The sequence below is a fragment of the Chiroxiphia lanceolata genome, chromosome 14, assembly GCF_009829145.1.
Source record: "Chiroxiphia lanceolata isolate bChiLan1 chromosome 14, bChiLan1.pri, whole genome shotgun sequence".
Classification (NCBI taxonomy): Eukaryota; Metazoa; Chordata; class Aves; order Passeriformes; family Pipridae; genus Chiroxiphia; species Chiroxiphia lanceolata.
The window spans coordinates 11591761-11611872 of NC_045650.1; the positions used below are offsets into that span (position 1 = coordinate 11591761).

Below are 20112 nucleotides of genomic sequence, written 5' to 3' on the forward strand. Positions count from 1 at the left end.
AGCTTAAAAAAAACCAAACTAACAGACCCACAACAAAGCAAATCCCATCAGCAACGTCTCTGTGAAGATGCACCTTGGAGACTGCCTGCTGGAACTGCACATCCCTTAACCACCACAGCCCAGCCATGCTGGGATGTGAGCTGCCAGACACACTTCCCCTGGATATCTCATTGCACATTTATCGTGCTTCCTTTGGCAACACGGAGAAGTGGGTATTAAGCCAAGTGGTCACTAGACCACACAGGTGGTTTGGTTGGCAGCTTGTGGTCAGCACAGCCAAAACAAACCCAGATGCTGCCCTGGAGCATTCCACTCTCCCCACCAGATGAATTTGGGCAGAAGGCTGCCAGCAGGGCAGATATTACTCTGACAGCATAAGAAAAGCTGTTTCATAGCCAAAGCAGTGCTGACACTCCACAGTCTCTGTCCTCTCATCTACCTGTGCCATCACAAAGACATGACAAGGACAACCCATAAGAAGGAAGCAGGAAAAGTGTACAGTGGTGGGCAGTCTGGCCCACCTAGGGCACAGGAAGAGACCTTGCATGAAAAACTAGGTCATGATACAGTCTCTCTCCCCCACACTCACCTGTCCTCTTTGTTGATCTGATCCCCAAAGCCCACTGTGCTCACAATAGTCAGTTTGAGGTTGACATTGCTCTCCTGCAGGTCGTAGGTACTGGATTTCAGCTGAACCCCAGGCTGTGAGTGAGATGCTGGGTCACCTTCAAACTTGGTGTTGAAAAGGGTGTCCATGAGGGTGGACTTACCAAGGCCAGTTTCCCCTGTTGGAAAAAAAAGAGAGTTGAAATGTTCAGTTGAATATTAATATGGCTTGGCCTTTCAGCTTCCAACCATTAACAGGGGTGAAATTGTAGCAGATGAAAGCAGATCTCATGCTCCCAAGGGAGCGTCTGGTAAACAGAAAGCCATGAACAATGGGAGGTCTGTATTCTGGGCAAATTACATTTCACAGTCTAATGGCCATTAATATCGTTAGAAAATAGAGATGAAAAGAAAGAGGTGAAAAGGCGAAGGGGAAAGCATCATTCAGATCCTGCATAAACCCACAGCTACACTACAGAAGATGCTGTTTTCATTAAAAAGGGGGGGGGGGATGGGGCTTACTGCCATTTCCAAAAAAAGCTGCTCCAGATCAATATGTGTTTAATAAGCAGCCACAGAAGCAGTCTCCTACCGTGCAGAAACCCTGAGAATTGGTTCTAGTCCTACAGCAAGTTGTGCAGTGGGTTTCTACTCACAACAGCTTGAGTTGGGGAATCAGCCTTCTAGACTGGGAGGGGGCATTTTTGGTAGTATCTGGTTTCCATATCTTAGGAGCTACACAAGCTTTACAATATTCCAAAATCTGCCTCCAAACTTTCTGCAGCATTGAACTGTTATTTGGATTCCATCTATCAACAAGTAACTATTTCCCTGTCTGGAAGGAAGAGAGAAATCCCAGAGACCAGTCTTAAATTTGTTTTAGATACATCCCAGGAAGAATAAAACAAATCCCTCTGTGCCTGCATTCCACAGGGCAGCCTCCCTTGCCAAGCTCTGAGAATGGAGCCAGGTCTCTGAGCTCAAAGGATCTGACTTCCTATGCAGTCTGGTTTGTTGCCCTGTGAGGGCTGTTGTGTTGTGGAGAAACAACAATTTCTGAGCTGCCCTGCTGGCTTTTGCAGAAACTTCAGGAGCCGGCTGAACCCCACCCGCTGCGGGAGCACAGGGAGGCTGTGTCTGGCTGCAGCAGCCTTTCCCTCCTTCCCCCAGCCCTCAGCTCCCAACCAAAACAACTTCATCACGTTCCCACTTTGCTCAGAATAAAAGAGCTTCTTATTTTTGTAAGTTTAGAGCTCTGCAACAGATCCAAACTTGCATGAAATGCTCAATTCAACAAGGGGAAACTCCTCCCCATCCTCCCCCTTCCAAATGTCCAAATCTCCAAGCCTCACCCCTTCAAGCAGGCAAATTCCTCTCTTGGCCACAGAAGGGATTTCTCTCACTCAGGGCTGAACTACAAGATAGGCAGGGCAAGGCAAACATAGATTCATAAAATCACAGGATGGTTTGCATTGGAAGGGACCTTAAAGATCACCCAATTCCAATGCCCAAATCCCCTGCTCTGGGAATTGAGCTTTTTTGATTGCCAGGATCACAGATCAAATACCTTTCCAGAGGCAGCAAGATTCATTAACATTTCAAAGTCAGCATACACCCTGAGCTGCAGAGCTGCCTGGGAGCCAGCTGAGCGCTTGTGCTCCATCACCAGGGGATGCCAGATATGGCCAGAACAGCCACCAGTCCAGTTGCTTTTTGCATCAATCCCATTTGCAATCCAACAGGGGGAAGAGGGAGCCAGCACCAGGAGCTGGTGTGGCTGCAGTCCCTTGTGCTATGTCAGTGCATCAGCTGTGCCTACAACACTGCTGACCAGAGCAAGGCACGGGGACCCAGCAAAGCACAACGTTACCTCTGTCACTGGAAAAATAAGCTGGTCCAGCAAGTCCTTCACTGACTTGGAATCTCATTGTCTGGACTTCTCAGGTACCATTTGCCCCCAAAAGGCAGCAGGTGCACAAAGTGCAGCAGAGCAGAGCATTGCCACGGTTTGGACAGGGATTTTGAGAGTTAACAGCAGACAGCCTGTAGGACCTGCCAGGCCTTTCTCAGGGATTCCAGGAAAACGGCAGTGTAAAAAAAGACAAAAATCTAAACAGCCTGAGAAGGCTGCAGCATTTCCAGAGCCCCTGCCAAGGGATGGGTGGGACAGAGCAGCAAGCTGGCTGCTCGCCTGTGAATGCCAGGAACCCTGGATGGGACATCTCAGGGTTGGGGAGTCCATCAGCCCTGGGGTGTGGGACCATCACCCACACATCACCCTGCAAAGCCTCCTCCTATGCTGCTGCCCCACAGCCTGGCAGGCCCTGGAGCAGGGTCAGATTCAGCAGTCTGTGTCCCAAGCCTGTAGGGTTGCAGGACAGGGTGACAGGGGAGCAGCAGTGGTGACCAGGGCAGGGAGAGCTGACCCCTGCAGTGGATACACAGGTCATGTGTAACCCACACTGACTTCCAGGCAGACAAAATACCCTGTAAATCACCTCTGGTTTCTGCCTCCCTCTTTCTTTTGGGCAAATGATGTTGATGTGAGGCCAAGACTATTGTTTAAGCACATCCTGAACCTGTTAATCATTGCCTACTTTAAATCAATCTAATGTGCTGTTTCCAGCAGGAAGGACTTTAATGTCAGATGGACCAGGTCAAGTGCCTAAGAGATGCAGGACATGCTTTTATATTCTATTTCATGACACCTACACAGGGCCAGCAAAGGCAACCCTGAATTCAAACACTAAGTTTTTTTCTTTTGGAAGGGGAAGATCTGAACTGGTAAGTCATTTTTCCATAGGTGGGAGCTGACCATCCAAACACCTACAACTTCATGTTTAAAACACAAAACACTCAGCCACTAACACAGTATGTCAAACATGAAGTCTGCACACCAGGAATTACATTGAGCCAGCAGATACCCCCGCCCCTGAGCTGTGTGACCCCACTGACACGGCACAGCATTAAAGCTGCCAGGGAAGAGGACAGTGGAGAAGAGAGGAAAGACTGTCTCAGTTGAAAGAAACACGATGTTAACACTGACAAAGTGACATGAGATGGCAAAAGACTGAAGATGCTAATTGTGTTAAATATGAGCACTGTTACTCTGAAGGCCAAAATGACAGAAGAGAGGATTTCTGAATCTCCTGGGAATTTCTGCCTCACACAGAGGCAACTTTCTGCTGGCTGGAAGATGTGAATGGTGCCAACTGCTACTTGTAAGGACAGGAGTCCAGATGGAACAGATGGCCTGATGAAAAGGACAAAGTGGTGCGTGCTTGTTCCAGCCAACAGCACTGGAATCATCTCCAAAAAGCAGAAACGATGAATGGGGATTAAGAGGCAGAATTACTGTGAAAAAAGCAGCGGTGTACACAGACCGAGTGAGAGGCATCCTTGGCAGGGGGATTATTTCCTGATGTCAGGCTTACGGGCACACATGTGATTTGATCTCCAAAACCGTACTTAGGGGTTATGCAACTAGGCAGTGGTCTGCTCTCCCGAAACAGGGCTGACAAAAGAGGACAGGGCAGAGAGGGTGACCTTTACTGGTAGAGTTCTACACCAGGAAGCTCTGACAGCTACTGAAAAGCTGTGGTGTTGTGCCTTTCATCATGAGATGGAAGTTTGCTGCTAAGACCCACGATTTTCAGAGACATTAAAAAACAAATAAAAATGGCAGCAGACACCACACCAGGTTCTGGACACACAGCAGCCCTACAGCAGTGCCCAGAAAGCACCACCCACTCTTAATGCTCACAGTAGGCTGTCAGGCAAGAGTCACTGTGCTGGGCTCCCCACACCTCCTCTCGTTCTGAGATGTGCTCTCTGGTCCAGCTGCACATGCACACGGTGCCTTCAGTGCTCTATGGAAATGGTTCATCAAATCCCACATTGATGGAGCAGTGGCATCACTTGCAGCTGGGACAAGCTCCCAGATTCCCAAATCAAGACAGGTATCTTTGTGGTGAATGAATCTTCATGGCTTCTTCCTTCCACAGAAATTTTGGCTTCCTAAGCACCCTGCAGCAGTAAGCTGCATTATACACCACAAAAGCTGTACCTCCTTTTTTTGTAGCTGGAGATTTAATTTGCTTTTCCCTAGGATGTGATAAGTGAAACAACAAGCAACTGCTCGCTGGCCCCCTTCTCCACATCATTCGGGATTTAAGAGGCCCCAATCATATGATCTTCATTCAATTCTGTGGGAGGACAGAGAAGTCCTTGCAGTATTTCCCTGTTCAAAGGCACAGAACAGCTTTAAGAAGAGCACCCTTTCATGAGAGAGCAGCACCTGTCCTTCACAAGATTAACAACCGTGCCTCCAGATATCAAACAGTTCAAGTTTAAAGAAAATGTATACGCATGCACAGCCTTTTCATGTGTAGAAATGGGAGCTAATCCAATGTAGCAGGTTTGTTGAGACAAGCCCTGAGGCAGCTCAGCCTGATAAGGGCATCTCTCAAGGAGACAGGAAAAAATAGCTCGTTTCATCTGACAGGTGTACAGAGACACCACACAATTCACCCACTGCAGGGCAAAGGCTGGGTTGTGGAGGCAAGAGGAGCAACATCAGCTCACAAAAGATGCTGAAGCACCTGAGAGGACCACCCAGCTCCCACCATCCATCCCAGGGGAGCAGCGGCGAGGGGGCAGGAGAGGGCTGAGGAGACAGATGGCTTTTTGGTTAGAGAAACCCTGTTCCCTCCTCAGCTGGTTGCACCAGTGACCATAAAAACAACCACGGGGTAACTTCCAGGCTGTACAGCTCATCACCCCAGAGAGCTGCCAGCTGGAGAGCAGGGAAATCTGTGCACATCCCTCCCTCCTCCAGCTGGTGAGAGCTCCCACACACCACGGGGCTCACTCGTTTGGAGTGACAGACCTCAAGCAGTCTTGGTACAGCCCCTGGAGAAAGTGAAGGTATTTCTACTTAAATAGCCATTTTTCATTGCACTGGATAGGCCAGTTAGAACAAGTTCCCTAAGAGAAGAAGCAGGAAAATCCTGCTTATAACGGGATGCTAGTCTAATGCAACTGTGATCTACCCTGGCCAAAACTGAGCAAGTTTACATTAAAAACTATATATCTTCCTCTTTTATTTCCCCCATCTCACTGAGAAATACAGTCAGCACAGAAAGTTTCAGCCATTAAATACCTCTCCAGGCTTTGCACTGAACTAAGAGGCAACTAACAATTTATCACAGAAGCTTTAGGAAGAAAATGATTGTGCTGAGGAATAAAAGATCAGAGAAACCATCCACAACCCCTAACTTCTTGTAAGAGGTTTTCTCATTTATTCTATCTTTGGCTTTAGTCTCAAAGGGGAGACAGCTTTCAGCATGAGAAGAGCTAAAAATTGCTCCACTCTGGACGTGCTGCTGAGAGTCATTTTTGATGCTTTCCTTGGCTTCTCCAGCAGGAGCTGGAGGGATCGGTGGCTCAGATCCAATATGACGCAGAGTAAAACTGCCATTGGATTTTTCCTCCAACAGATGCCACACACATCTGAAAAATGGGAGGCAATGAAGTGCCTTTCTGTCATGCTTAGTGGCCTGTCTATGGGATCAGTTCATCTATTCCTTTTGTTTGCTCCAATCCTCATTTGCTCTCTCTTCTTTCAATTTTTCACCCCAAACTCCTGCTGTTCGAGTGAGATCCAACAGAATAAATGACAGATGAACTCTGGGAATTTTGGGTTTTTTCTCCAGGACGTTTAAGAGTTTAACTCTGTTTCCACAAGTTAACAGAGGCACCAGACAACTCTTAAAAAACACTTTAAAGCCTGGCCTCCTCAACTCTAGATTTGTGGATCTTTTTCTAATTAAGTTTATTAATTTTTTCTATAAAGTTTCTTTATTTCAGGATTGACTGTGTTATTACTATTCATAAAAGACTGACATTAATAACTAATGCACATTGATCTTGGTGTGTCCTTGTCATTCAGATCGACAAGGGATTAATGTATTCCATTTCTGTCCACCAAAGAGGAAAGCAGAGGCATTCAGCTCCTCTCCGCACATCAAAGTGAACAGGAGGCACTCCCTGCTACACCTAGAACTTGTAGAAAAAAACACTGCAGCTCGGCAAGTGGAAAAGGAAACTCTTCAAGGCTTCAGTCTTGGGGCCAGGAGTTTCACTAGGTCATATCACATTTACGTACTGTGGAAATCACCAGCGACTCAGCCTGACAGTGACCTCCATTTGTCAGCAAAGTTTATCATCTCACAGGAATGCCGTTGTACAGAAAATTTTCTTCTCAGCTCCATTTAACAGGGCTCAGCTCCCCTCTCCTCGCTCCACTACTCTTGTTTCAGACTTAACCCTGTCCTGGGCAAACACCAGGTCCATACCAAGAGCTGCATCTCTCATGGGAGGGGACAGAAAAGCTCCGTGTGCATGCTGACCACCAGCTGAGTCCCCAGGAGGTATCCACAGCTGCTTCTCTTCCCTCTGTCACACCAGGCACAGCTGGGATCATCTGCAGACTCATCTCAGGGCTTACCCTGAGCAGCCATGGCCACACAATAACCTCCTGCTCCCCAGAGGCAGAGGATCAGCATCAGTAAAACAATCAGACAATTATTAATTCTCTATTATTAATTTCCTTATCCACATTGCCAAATCACTCTATCAAAGCCATACAGGGTTTTTACTTCTGCCTCCAAGGAGGGACTATTTGGGATCCTAACCCTGGGAAGACCTGTGAGACGGGATGCAGGGACTGACACCAAGTCCTGCTACAGTGCCAGGCCCCAGCTGTGATCCACACATGGCATCTTGGATAATCGTCTGACCAGTTAAGGCTTGGCTAGACACAATTTTAATTCAAGTATGCACAGAAGGGAGGAGAAGAAAATAGCTTTTAGTGATTTAAGAGGCGATGACTAGTATTTTGTTAAAATAATTATAATAATAATTCAATACCTAGCCAGACAAGACCTCAGAACAAAGTACTCTGGCATGAGTACCTATTTTCTTTTAAAAAATGTGAAATTCAAACATACTAGGAAAATAAAGATCATAATAATAGCCTGTGATTTTAGGCATTTTATTTCACTGCTTGGTAGAAAGCCATACTGCAGAACACCAGCGGGGATTTCCCAGAGCACCAGTAAATCTTGTTACTGAAAATAGAACAGTTGGGGAAATTTAAATCAAAGCTACCTTGTTAACGCTGACACTGACAAGCTACATCCAGCTGCAGAGAACTTTTCAGCAAGAGAACTTCCCAAAATGGAAATACTCACCCACACACAGGATGTTGAAACAAAACCCATGATTAACTGACTTATTAACCAGCTGGTCAGGCAAACTGTCAAATCCTACGTGTCCAGAGAGCGGGACAGTACGACAGCCTTCACCCTGAAATACAATGAAATAGTTGTGTCATTTTCAAGCAAAATACACTGCTCTGTCTATTCTCTAAGACCTCCCAAGTAGAATCAACTGCACAGTCCAAGCAGATTTGCAGGGATGCTGTCAATCACGTCAGCATGCTTCCCTTTTCCCCAAAACAAATCCAGGCGGCACAAATAGCACGTTTCATTTGTCACACATCTGAAGGTAGCCCTGTCAGAAAAATACTAAACTTTGCAAAACACATACCCAAACACAGCTGCTGAAATAAAGAGGCAGCAAAACACTTGTTTCTTGAGAAAATACGTAGAAACTCAAGTCTCATACTGAAAACAAAAAGAATCCCCAGTCCAAGGAGTGTATTAATGACACTTCTTCCTACAAGCCTATTACAATTCACTTTATGTGAATTGGAACTCACACGTAATTTCCATTCACAGCTGCAATTACAGAAACTAGCTAGAACAGTTAGGAAAACTGTACCTAGTAACTGAACAACTGGACCTACATCTAGTAACTGAGCAACCCAAACAAATTGTCTCTGCAAAGCTCAATTGCTGCAGCACAGAAACAGCAGAGAATACAGTCTCCAAGCTATCAAACACAGCAATATCTTCTGTACTGCTGTGAAAATGAAAATCTCAGACTGCAAAGAGGAGTCTGTCCAAATCTGTTAAAACAGCCACTGGCACCTGAAAATCAGGGATCACTGAAAGAAGCTGCAAGAGAGATGCTCACATAGGCAGGTGGCCAGACCATGCAAGGCATCAGGTCTTCTCCAGCTCCAAGTGTTCCTATCCGAGCTTCAGAGCATATCTTTGAAAGCCAGGAATCAAACAGGAAAACACAAACTGAGAAAACGTGTCCAGAACTCAGCTGCTCATAAACCCACTGCCCTATCAGAGGGGAGCCTGCACGAGGATTTGGGAGTGGAGGTACCCAAACCTGCCTGCTGGGGGGCAAGGGCTGCTCCTGCCCAGCCACCCAAAGGACTTCATGACAAGGTGCTCCTGCACCCTCTCTCCTGTGCCCAACACCACCAACCCAGTCTCCCCAGCCAGGTTCCCTCTTCTGCCCCAGGACACAGAAGGGCTGAGGCCCAGCTCCAGCTCCACACCATGCACAGCCACTTCCTTCTGGAGGAATTTCCACCTGGCCATTGCACACAGGCCTGTGTAGACCAAGGCACCCAGGGTTCCAACCCTGCCCAGCAAACAGCAATAAACCACATGCAGGAGCTCAGCCTCAGAAATGGCATCATGCAAAACAGAGAGAATGGTGCTGCACCCACATTATTTGTGTGTACTGGAAAGTTGTCCTCCTGCAGCCCCCAAAAAGCAGCTATCTGCCTCTCTGAAGAAAAGGCTTCTCTTAATAACGTATTTTAGTGTCAAAACCAGAAAATTCCCCTCTGGCTTTCCAGGAACATCATAAGTCTGCAAGAAATACTACAGCCAAAAGGCAATAGTTTACAGGGTGTAATTTTTGGCTTGTTCTTTCAGAATCATGCTTTCACGTATCTTGAAAGACTGTTTGCAGGGACAGGCATACTGGTTTTCCCTCTTCTGCTAATGGCACTGGTATTTTAAGTTAGGAAAACATCCCCAAGGAGTGCATTTACTACAGTACCCTGTCGGTATCATTACTTGCCTTGTTACTGTTTTGCTGTTGTGGGTTTGTTCAATTTTTTTTTCAGATATGAGGCTCCAAATACACTGCAGCCATTAACCATATTTACCAGTCTGTGATGTGTAAATATGTTTCCCCTTAGCCATATTTTGTGTATTAGTCTGACTCTTCCTGCCAAGATGTTCACCAAATATGGTGCTTTATTAATTCCTGAGCACCTTCCCTCCCAGCGACACATTCATGAGGAAGGCGCTCGAGTTCCCCAGCAGATTCTGGTTTTGCCTTGAGGATGCAGCTCCAAGTGCAGCAATGCACAAACAGCTAGAGCAGAAGAAAGGGAGGCTGTCAGGCACACAGATTTTTGTGACAACACACTCAAACTCTCCTGGACTGCATTCACCAAAACAAAACCCAGCACCGGGGTATCTTATGGCAGTGCTGGATCTGCAGTAAAAGCACCCGGTCCTGGTGAAGAACAGATGGGGGGACAGAGTCCATGAAGCATGAGAGAGAACCACAGGCAGACTGCTCCTGGGGAAGGAGAAATATCAAGTGTATTTTTAATACTCAGCCTTAAAACTGCACCGTTGGAAGACTGCTTGAACACTACTCTCCCCAGGAAGCGTGGGCGGGAGTGTAGGCTCTCATTAAGAACAAATCTTCCCCTCATCCCTAAATATAAGTTTGATCCAGATGGAACAAAATAACCGGTAGAAGTTAAGCCACGCTGGGCTGAGAGCAGGCATTTACCATCGCACAGAATGCAGCCTCCAAGTCATTTCCTGCAGCTTCTTTTTCTAGTCACCTGTGGTTTTATAATGCAGTTAAACCACACTTCACGTCTGCTACAGGCCAGGAAACAAGTACTGTGAAATCTGATTTCCAGTCACAGCAGCTGAGCCTTCACGTTAACTACACAACCATGTGCTACTCTGGCAAAAAAGCTAAAACCTCCTTGGCCAAGGCATCAAGAGATCAGATGCAATGGGAAAAAAATAAGAAAAAATGTTTTAAGGTCAAACACACATCAGAAAGTTGTCAGCAGTTACCAAACCTGCAGAGAGAAAATAAACATTTTCTATCTGATCCACCAAGAAACTGTGCAAGTCACCAGTCTTCAGGCACCAAGTCTCTGTACCCAGAATGCTGCTATATATAAAGACCATCATCATAAACAACATATGAACACAACGATTAGTCATCCTGGATGTATATTAAATGTAGAGTTGGATCACCTTGTTCAACACTGAAGGAGGATACGTTAAGCTTATAAGCTTTTTGCTGATAAAGTGTTCAAGAGCTGTCTTGTACTATTTATCTTTGAAAACAAAGTTTCAGATCAAATTTAAAACATATACAGAGGTACTAACAAGGTAAGGCTGAACTACTGCGTGAAGGTTTTTTCCCTGAGCACCAGTGAGTGCTGGATGGCTGAGTCCTTCCATACTCTCCGTTTTAAGGTTACCAGCTTCTTGGAACGAAGGCAAAGATGGAATGTCTGGAAAGGCAGTGTGAACACTGGCACCACACCAAGATCCCAGATGCCTTCTTTTCCCCCATATACACAGAGTGACCCCCTCCAGGATAGAATGGGCTGTTGTTGCTCGGGAGGAAGCGAAGCATGTTTGTCACAAACAAGATTAAAAGAACTAAAAGAGCAACACACTCTCTTGCTGCATCATCGGGGTACTGCAGAGTGAAAGTAAGGAGCAGCCACTTGGAGAGGTTATTTTACTTTTTGCCTGTCTTTCAAGGATTTACACAACCTTTTGTTAGTGTTTCTCCGTGTCACAGAAGCCACCACTGCCTACTCTGATTCTTACAGAGAACTATCAGAAATGTATGAAAAATACAAAGATGTTATAATGGACAACCCCAAGCCTGAAAGCACGGCACATTAAATATTAGTTTACATAAAACTGGCGAGATTTAGACTCCAAGGTGTTTGAATCATTCCAGGGTCCTTGGGATGAAGAAACGATTAAAGGAAAATCTTGCTGAATGCATGTCTGTGCCTCGATCTACTTTACACGACAAGCAGGTACAGCACTGTCACTTCCCAACGTCCTCAAAGCCCTGAGAGGCCGTTTCCTCTTCGTGGAGATAAAGCAGAGCATGGTCCCTGAGACACGCAGTGATGCTGCCATTGCAAATGTCAACGCTGCATATTCAGGACTATTTCTGGTGGCCTGGTCTAAAGGACACCACAGCAAATGAAAAGCCTCCACTTCGTGATATTCAAGCAGAGCACGGCAAATAAAGAACGTCACAGCTCTGAACCCAAGGGACCAATATCCAAACAAGGCCAGTACAGCATGAAACTGCTCCCAAAGGCTGCATCTAATTGAGAAGACTGTTTCTGTTTAGGACACTGACAGCTGACATTTAGTACTTCTGACACAATTTCCCACCTCTTCCCAAATGAGAATCACTTAAAACACTGAGGCCTTGGAGACTCCCTTCAAAGGATTTCCAGACTGCTACAACAAACGCAACAGCACCATCCCACAACAAAACCAAATCAAGCAACACTCACAGAGCTCCAGCACCGCTGCCAGTGCTCACAGCAGCCACCCCCCTGCCCCTCTGCTGCCCCGTAATGCTGAGACCTGGGGGCTTAACCCCCCAACCTGAGACAACTCTTGCACAAGAGGTCACATCACAAAGCAAGGCAGAACCTGAACCGAGGTTTCCACACCACAGTTTTTCACATCAGAACAACATTAGATCCCTTCTCCTGACCTTGGCGCTACGGCATCCACTTCCCCAGACTGCATTTGGCTCTGATTAAACAGCAAATTAGAGCAACACTTGTACGAATTACTTCTCACTTGTACAAGTAATTCTCTCATGCAACGAGGGAATTATCCAGCAGACAGTATAAACATCCTCCCCGAGATAAATGTAAAGCAAGAATGTAAAGTCTAGATAAAGACTTTGTATTTCTTCTCTTTGCTCAGCTGGTAACAAATCAACAAGAATATAAAAGAAAAAGAAAAGTGAGAGGGAAATAATTTTGAATCAGCCACCACAGAAAGCAAGAAACGTCTCACCAAAGATCCTGACCATTGACCACCCTCTTCAGACGCACTGCATCACTCGGCCACTCAACATGCACAGTCAAGTGCTTCCAAAATCTCAAATTCTGACAACTCCTAAGATTACACTTCCTTATGCCCCTCCCAAAAGGCTGCAGAAACTCCAATGCAGTTTGGATAAATTCCCAGAAGTCTCCTCCAGCAACTCAAAAATACATATCACTACCAGCAGTCAGAATGGTTTTTCTGACCCCTACTAGAGATTGAGAGTTGAATAGTGTCTGGCAAGCCGGTCCTCTGCACACATCCTCCCCCCTGGGCAGCAGAGTGGACACATTCCCTGTGGTCTCAGTGTTTAAATCCTGCACCCTCTGCACCAACAGAGGACAGGAGAAGGGACTCAGCTTGGTGGTGACACGGCCCCACTGCCTGCCTGGGGAGGAGGGGTTTTCACTGACCATCTCCACAATAAACGCGGGTTTGATGAACAGTTTGCTGGGGCAGAGGCTGGGTGGTGATCCCAACTGCCCCACAAACCCAGGCCTCACACATTTAACCCTGTTGGCACACTCAGAGCCCTCTGCATTATCTGGACAGTATAGCTGACTGCTCCACAAACCATGGCCATGACCGGACACCCAAAACCCTGGCTGACAAGTCATTTATCTGAACAAAGACGTGCAAATTTGCAGCACATTAATTTAAGCCTGTCTCACAGCCAGCTTTCCCTTTTGCCTCCAAAGAGAGGCTGTGCCATATCATAATTCATGCCAGGCCACAAGCAGATGTCTGAAACTCCTGTACATTATCTTAGGAAAGTCTAACACTCAATTGCTTTTAAAAGATGGGGAGCAACTGAGTCACTTTACATACCTTGGCAGTCACATACAAGGCAATGGGTATGTCCAGGAAGAAATAACATCACAAACTGGCAAGGAATGGCTACATTTACCAGTTCAACAAGACTGGGTCCATGTTAAAACCTACTGCTTTGAAGACGAAATGGCAAGCATTCATCTCAAGTATTATTTCGGTACTAAGGCATGGACATCAAAGTTGGAAGCCCATCAAATCACAGACAAAACGCTTCCACATGCAAACGCCTTACAGATGCCTTCTTAGCATTTCTCTAACATACGCAAAGGTGGCTCGGCTCCCTCTCCTCCTCGTATCTCCTGCGGAGATAATTCTCCGCAGGCACACAGAGATCTTGTGTCGAGCACGGCGGCGGCCCGGGGGGACATCTCGGAGAGGCTCTCCGGGTCAGCGCAGGGGGGACACGGCGCTGCTGCCGCTCTCCTCCCGCAGCTCCTCCGGCACACGGTGCCGGCCCGGCCACCTCCCCGCACCACGCACTGCCGAGCACGGGACGGTGTTCCTTTGGGAGAGCAGCATCCCTGGAGAGATCGGGACGCCACCGCCGCGCCCCGGTCAGCGAGGGGCCCCCATCCCGGGCTGGGGAGCAGGGCGAGGCCTCCCCAGCGCTGCAGCCCGACCAGCCCGGGTCCGGGGGCACCGGCCGGGCAGGATCCCGCGCCCATCCCGGTGCGGGAGGGTAAGGCACCGGGCCGGGCTGCAGCGGGGGACCCCAACACCCCCTACCCCGGGCAACCCCGACACCGCTGGGGACGGACCCCAAACCTCGACTCTCCGGGAGCCGCCGCCCCAGGCCGAGCCCCGCAGCCCGCGGACGGCCCCAGGCCGGTGTCCCCGCAGCCCGCGCTCCCCGCCGCCCCTGCCCGCCGCCCCGGCCGTGCCCGACTGTCCCGCCCGCCGCCCCGGCGCTGCCCGGCCCCGGTTCCCCCGTCCCGGAGCTGCCCGTGCCCCGCGATGCGGTGGCCCCGCGCCCGCCCGCACCTGCCGCGCCACCTCGGCCGCCGCCATCGCTGCGCGCCCGCCGCACGTCCCGCCCCGGCCTGCGGGCGGCTCCGGGCGCGCCCACCGCGGCACCGCGCGGGGGGACCCCTCCGCGGCCCCGCGCCCGCCCCGCCCCGCGCTCCGTGCCCCGCCCCGCTCGGCCCCCTGCCCTGCTCGGGCCAGGCGGGCCCGCCGGTGCCGCCGCCGCCGCGCTCCGGGGGGCACGGGGCCGCTGGACCCCCCCCGCGACCGCCCGCGATGGTGCAGCCCGGGCTGCGGGCGGGGCGGGCGGAGGGTCCGGGGCGGTGGCTCCGAGCGGGGCCGGGCGGGCGCGGAGCTCCGGACAGCGGGCGTCGATCCCCGGACGGCGGCTCCTCGGCCCCTGCCAGTCCCGATGTCCGGCTGCCCCTGCGGCCCCTCCGGTAGCGCGGGCCGTGCAGCCCCGAGGCTGGGCCGGGGTTCGCGGTTTGGGTCTGTTCGGGTCCCCTGTCCGAGCACGTGGCGCACTTGCCGAGAGCTGCTGGACGGTTCAGGCCCGCCGGGCACCCACTGACCGCGGCGGTAGCGAATCCCCTCCCGGTGGCACCACAGCCCTTCCCGGCCCCTCTCGGCCCGAAGGTGCAGCCTCTGCTCCCTCAGCTGCTTGAGCACATCTGCTGCTTCCGGGGGGTGTCGCTGCTGCCGCTTGGGTTTTCCTTCATTTGGTGCCAGCACGAGCATCAAACAAGGCTGAGAGGAAACTCAGTCCCCACCCAAAGCAAGTCACTTCCCCAGCCCCTGGGATCCCCGAGTAAAGTCCCCAGGCTTGGCAACCTGTTTTTTATCCTGGTCAGAGTGCATCCAGTGCATCAAGTCCCTAATGCAGGTATGGCCAGGGTAGCCCTAAATGGAAGCTTTGCTGTGCACCTCATTCCCCAGGAGCAGCACCTTGTTTCCCTCCTTGTTTTCCCCAGCTGCCACCCAAGTGTTTTCAGCTCTTCCCCAGGATCCCACGGCTGTGTGGCTCAAGTTCTCTGAGCCCACAGAAGCCACCAACAGCCAATGATAAATCCAGGCAGCACCAGAAAGGGAGCAAGGGGACAATTACATTTTCACCACCAGTCATTTGGGCTTTGAGATTATGCCAGCTCCCCACACATCCCAGAAAAACTGGTTAAAGTGGTTGGAGAAAGGCAAAGGTCCTTGAGGGCGGACAACCAGCCCAGGGCAAGTCAGAGCAGGGCTAAAGCTTAGGGAAGGGATATTAAAAAGGTTCAAGGGGCTGTTGTGGCTCTTCACTGCCTGACCAGCCACAAAACCCAGTGACAGTTCAGCCATGGGTGTCAGAGGAGTCATGGGTTAGAGAAAGGTCTTGGGAGAAACAGGACTAGGAGCTTTTGAGGCAGAGGAATTTGTCCTGATTTCTGAAAAAATTAGGGTACAGACTACTGGTGGCTGCAGCTGCCACCACCACCAGCCATGGGCTGTGCTGGAAAGTGAAACACAGCAAGAGAGAAAGGCCAAAATGCCTCTGGGATGAAACATCATGTGGCAAGGGACCCAAAACACTGTCCCAGGCTGGGTGTCCCTTACAGCACTCCCCACATCCCCACACAACCACCTGCTCTCCCTCTGTGACACCGCAGCTGAGTGGGGCCGGGGGGCAGACAGTCTGTGGTTGAGGCCGTGCACGGCGCCTGCGGCAGCCACGGACACAGCGTGGCCAAAGGTCACCTGCACCGCCCGGCAGTGCCGGGATCTGCCGCCATGCCCTCCCGCCACGCAGAATCGGTTCCTCCTCCGCCTAATGCCGGAGAGGAAGCGTGGGGTGAGAGCTGCGGAGCGTGAGCTGTGCCCTGCTGGGGATCAGGCTGCTGGCCAGCCCGGGGAGGCACTGCCATGGCCCGGCAGGAGCAGAGCTTGGCAGAGCAGAAGGTAGCTGGCACCGGCCAGAAGTTCTCCTTCCTGGAAGCTCCCCAGCCCCAAGCAGGGAGCCGAGCCCGCAGCTCCCAGCTCCGGTCAGCCACCCTGGGGAGCAGGGACAGTTTCTATACGCTGCAGAAGATGGACACCAACAAAAGCGTCAGCTGGGGCAGGCACAGCCTGGGGAGCTGGGGTAGGACTGCAGGCAGGTTCTCCATCGGCCATGGCAGTACCCGGAGGAAGGAGCTGAAGGAAATCCTCCTACAGACCAACAGCCCTGGCAGCACCTTGCGGTTTGCCACCACTCAGAAGACATCCAACAGCAGCAATCTCCTTGCAGGGCCGCAACAAGAGCAGAAGCCTGAGCAGAGTCCTGACCTGCTGCCCCTTGTCCTTGATCCCCTGGAGCACGCGTGGCTGCTGACGGTGGCCGAGGGCGATGCCGAAAGCATCATCAAGCTGCTGGACTTGGATCCCAGCCTGCTGACCAGGAGAGACTTTGTGACGGGCTTCACCGCTCTCCACTGGCTTGCGAAGCATGGCCACCATGAGAGCCTCATCCAGGTCATCTCCCACGCCCAGAAGAAAGGCTATCCCGTCAACGTGAACATCCCCACAGCCAGCGGCGGGCTCACCCCCTTGCACCTGGCTGCCTTGCAGGGACATGAGGTGCTCATCAAAGTGCTGGTGGGAGCTTACGGGGCAGATACCAGCTGCAGGGACCACAATGGGCGCAAGGCTTGGCAGTACCTGAGGGCAGACACCTCCAGGGACTTGAAGGAGCTGGCAGGGGCCTTGGAGGAGGACTTGGTCCAGCTGCGCTCTCACAACACCAACAACAACTGTAAGTCATCCAAAGAGGCCAGGGCAGGGCAGGACTCTGTGGACTCTGGGGCCGAGGGGAAAGCCCAGCACTCCTGGAGCCTGTCAGCTCTCCGAGGCATTGTTAGACAGGCATTTGCTTTCTTCCAAGAGCACTGAAGCTCCTCTGCTCCCATTCACCTGTAAATCCATGCCGGATAGCAGCCAGAAGAGCCTGAAGGGAGCTGGGAACTTGGGTGCTTGAAACCCTGGCCAAGTGAGGATTAAACCACAGCACCTCAGCCACCCTGGGTCTTGTGTAGTCTTTGGGGCTGTGCTGGTGTGTGTGGGGAGCACCACGGCCATCGGAGCACAGACTAGGGACAGCCCTTCCAAAAAACTGCCTGTTGGCAGAGGGGCTTTTACCCCATGCCCAAGCTGATGGGAACTCCTTGCTGCAGCCCCTTGGTAGGGACTCACATGTCAGCTCTGCTGTGGGGAGCTGCTTCTCCGACACCCCATGTGCCCATGAGAGGATGCTGACCCACCACGTGTGGATCCCATGCTGGGGCTGTGGGTGGATGTTTGAGCTGCCTGTCCCAGGCTCCTGGCAGACTTTATGTGTGCCCGTAGGTGGGTCACACAGAAATTCAGTGACTTAGTTCTCCTACCTGTAAAATGAGATGCCTGAGACACTCAGCCCCATTGGGGATGGGGGCCAGAGCAGAGGAGGCAGCAAGGACACCAGTGGGGTGGCATGGGGTGGCTTCTGTGGTGACTGGAGTTCAGGAGCAACTCTGGAAAGATGATTCATTGCTCAATACCATGGAAAAGGTATGTGAGGGCTGTGAGATCATCTTTATTGCTACTGAGGTCATGCTCAAAAATGAAACTGATAAATATCCCTGCAGCAGCAAAATGCCATGTGTATGTACTGGTCACTGCATTAAAAGGGCAAAGCCTCTGCTTGCCTGTTTGTGTTTTGTTCACCAAATGGAGCTCTGCCCACGATTTCAACTTGCTTTTACATTCTTGAAGGCCAGGGCTGCTTAAAAATACCTTCAGAAAAACAATGTCCCCTTCCTCTTTTTCATCAGCACAAGACCATTCCTGCCTCCTTAAATAGCAGTCCCATTTGAGCAAGTGTCTCTCAGACAGGAACCAGGGAGTTTCTGTTCCCCTCACAGAGCAACAGCCCTTGCAAGACACACCTCGTTTGGGAAGGGAGTTGTGGTTTCTTTCCAGCTGCCTTTCTGGGGGTCTGCAGAGGTGGCCAAAGGACTTGAGATGATCTGGTCTGGCTGCACAGATGAATTTGCATCTTGATGCAGAAAGATACACACATAAGTTCCTCTGGGGAACCTGAGCCTGTGAGTTTCACAGACCCTGAGCCAACCCCAATTACATACAGATTGTGCTCTGAAATGCTACTTGGACACCCAGTCTGCAGTAGGTGACAAAGGGAAGAGCAGCCTGCACATGGGTGGATAGTGATCCAGGTGACTAGGTGAACATATAGATGTGTCTTTTTAATCTCTGGGGTCAGCAGTAGATACATACAAAACATGCTGGGAATGAATACAATGCCTGATCTACAGCAGTTTTGTAATGCTTTAGCTCTAATGGATTGAAGAGTATGGCAACATAGCTCCTCCTGGAACTGCTCTGGCCACATCCATGCCATGGGACAGCAGGTCTGGTCACAGCAGCACAAGCTCCATGAACAGCACTGGTGTCAAGTTCTGGTAACCAAAGTGCTGTTGATGAGACAGGTGGGACTGACAAAATATTTTTTGTCCTGTTAGTCCTCTGTCACCCTTTCACAGCTGTCAGGGAAGGGACACGGGACTGCTCATACATCTGCCTCTGAGTAAGGCACAGAGTAAACAGTGGAATTCATGAGAATTGCCTTGAAGGAGCCATTTCCTTGGCACTTGTAACCTGCAGCTTAGTCACACCCCACCAGGAAACCTGGACTTCAATGTTCCATTCAAAGGTAAAATTTAGCTGGCAAATGCTGCACTTAAATAACACAAAATGATTTTTAATACTTGATTCCCCTTGACAGGTAACGAAAATCCCTTAAAGGCAGCTTTTCCCCCATCTTTTGGTTGTGGATTTAAACCTGCATTCTGTGCTGAGACAAATTAGGCAGGGACTTCAGAAAGAGCAGAACCAGAGCTCAGCTTCTCTGGGTGGTGTTACAACACATTCACCAATGACACCCCCCTGCCCTGCCTGGGTTCTTTCCCACTGAGCAACAAAAGGATCTTCTCCTGCTGCTGCACGTTGTGTTTGCCCCAAACCCCCCACTACTTCCAGTGACACGCCCCCCCTCTGTCTTGCATGGTTTATTTTCATACCTGCAGAAGGGCAGTTGGTTTGGATATACAGACACATTTAAAAAAATATTTCTCAAGTACACAATTGGCTTTAACTTTGCTTCTCACTCAAAAGCAACAACATATCTACCAAAACTAATGTAGTAAAACATCCAAATGATTTAGATTTTTTTTTTTAAAGCTTCTGTTGGTATCTCAATTATCTCATTAGCCCAGTTCTGCAGAGATCCCTGATCCCCCCTGCAAGTCTCACAGAGAGGACAGGGCAAACAGAGCTGCCACAGGAACAACAGAAACCATTCATAACCAGGGGTTAAGATTCTGCAGAAGGCTGAGTTTATCCCAAGTTTAATTTGTACTAAATTTACTATGTGCTGTCCTTTAATGTCCAATTTGAAAAACAGATTGTCAAATGAGGAAAATAATACAAGGGGTTATTTCCCAAAGCAGCTCCTTAGTAGAAACTGCTTCCATCTGATAAAAATATCACAGTAAGGACAGTAATAGGGAGACTTTCTAATAAATAGTAATAAATTTTTCAATCTATTGCTCAGGAAAGCTTTCCCACAAATGCC

The 20112-nt window shown here is 50.0% G+C and overlaps 2 protein-coding genes across 9 annotated transcripts in view; one reads left to right on the forward strand and one right to left on the reverse strand.

The window, feature by feature from the left end:
• The window catches only part of SEPTIN6 (septin 6), a 29593-nt gene extending 15024 nt beyond the window's left edge, over nt 1–14569 (reverse strand). For 5 of the 8 annotated variants that reach the window (XM_032701887.1, XM_032701884.1, XM_032701882.1 and 2 more), the window contains exons 1-3: nt 14493–14569; nt 7860–7974; nt 590–785 (exon numbers count right to left, since the gene is read on the reverse strand). In XM_032701887.1, the coding sequence (XP_032557778.1) occupies nt 590–785; nt 7860–7974; nt 14493–14519 (338 nt within the window). In that variant the 5' untranslated portion in view covers nt 14520–14569. Of the gene's footprint in view, nt 1–589; nt 786–7859; nt 7975–8706; nt 8808–14492 lie in introns of those variants that run through there. The other 3 variants (XM_032701886.1, XM_032701883.1, XM_032701888.1) reach the window with 3 other exon arrangements.
• Nucleotides 14570–16181: 1612 nt separating this feature from the next.
• SOWAHD (sosondowah ankyrin repeat domain family member D) lies at nt 16182–18161 on the forward strand. Its single transcript, XM_032701713.1, has one exon. The coding sequence runs from the start codon at nt 16371–16373 to the stop codon at nt 17373–17375; it is 1005 nt and encodes a 334-aa protein (XP_032557604.1). The 5' UTR covers nt 16182–16370; the 3' UTR covers nt 17376–18161.
• The last annotated feature ends 1951 nt before the right edge of the window (nt 18162–20112 follow it).

Excerpts from the sequence above, each read along its gene's own strand:
- SOWAHD (XM_032701713.1), top strand. The coding sequence starts at position 16,371 with ATGGCCCGGCAGGAGCAGAGCTTGGCAGAGCAGAAGGTAGCTGGCACC.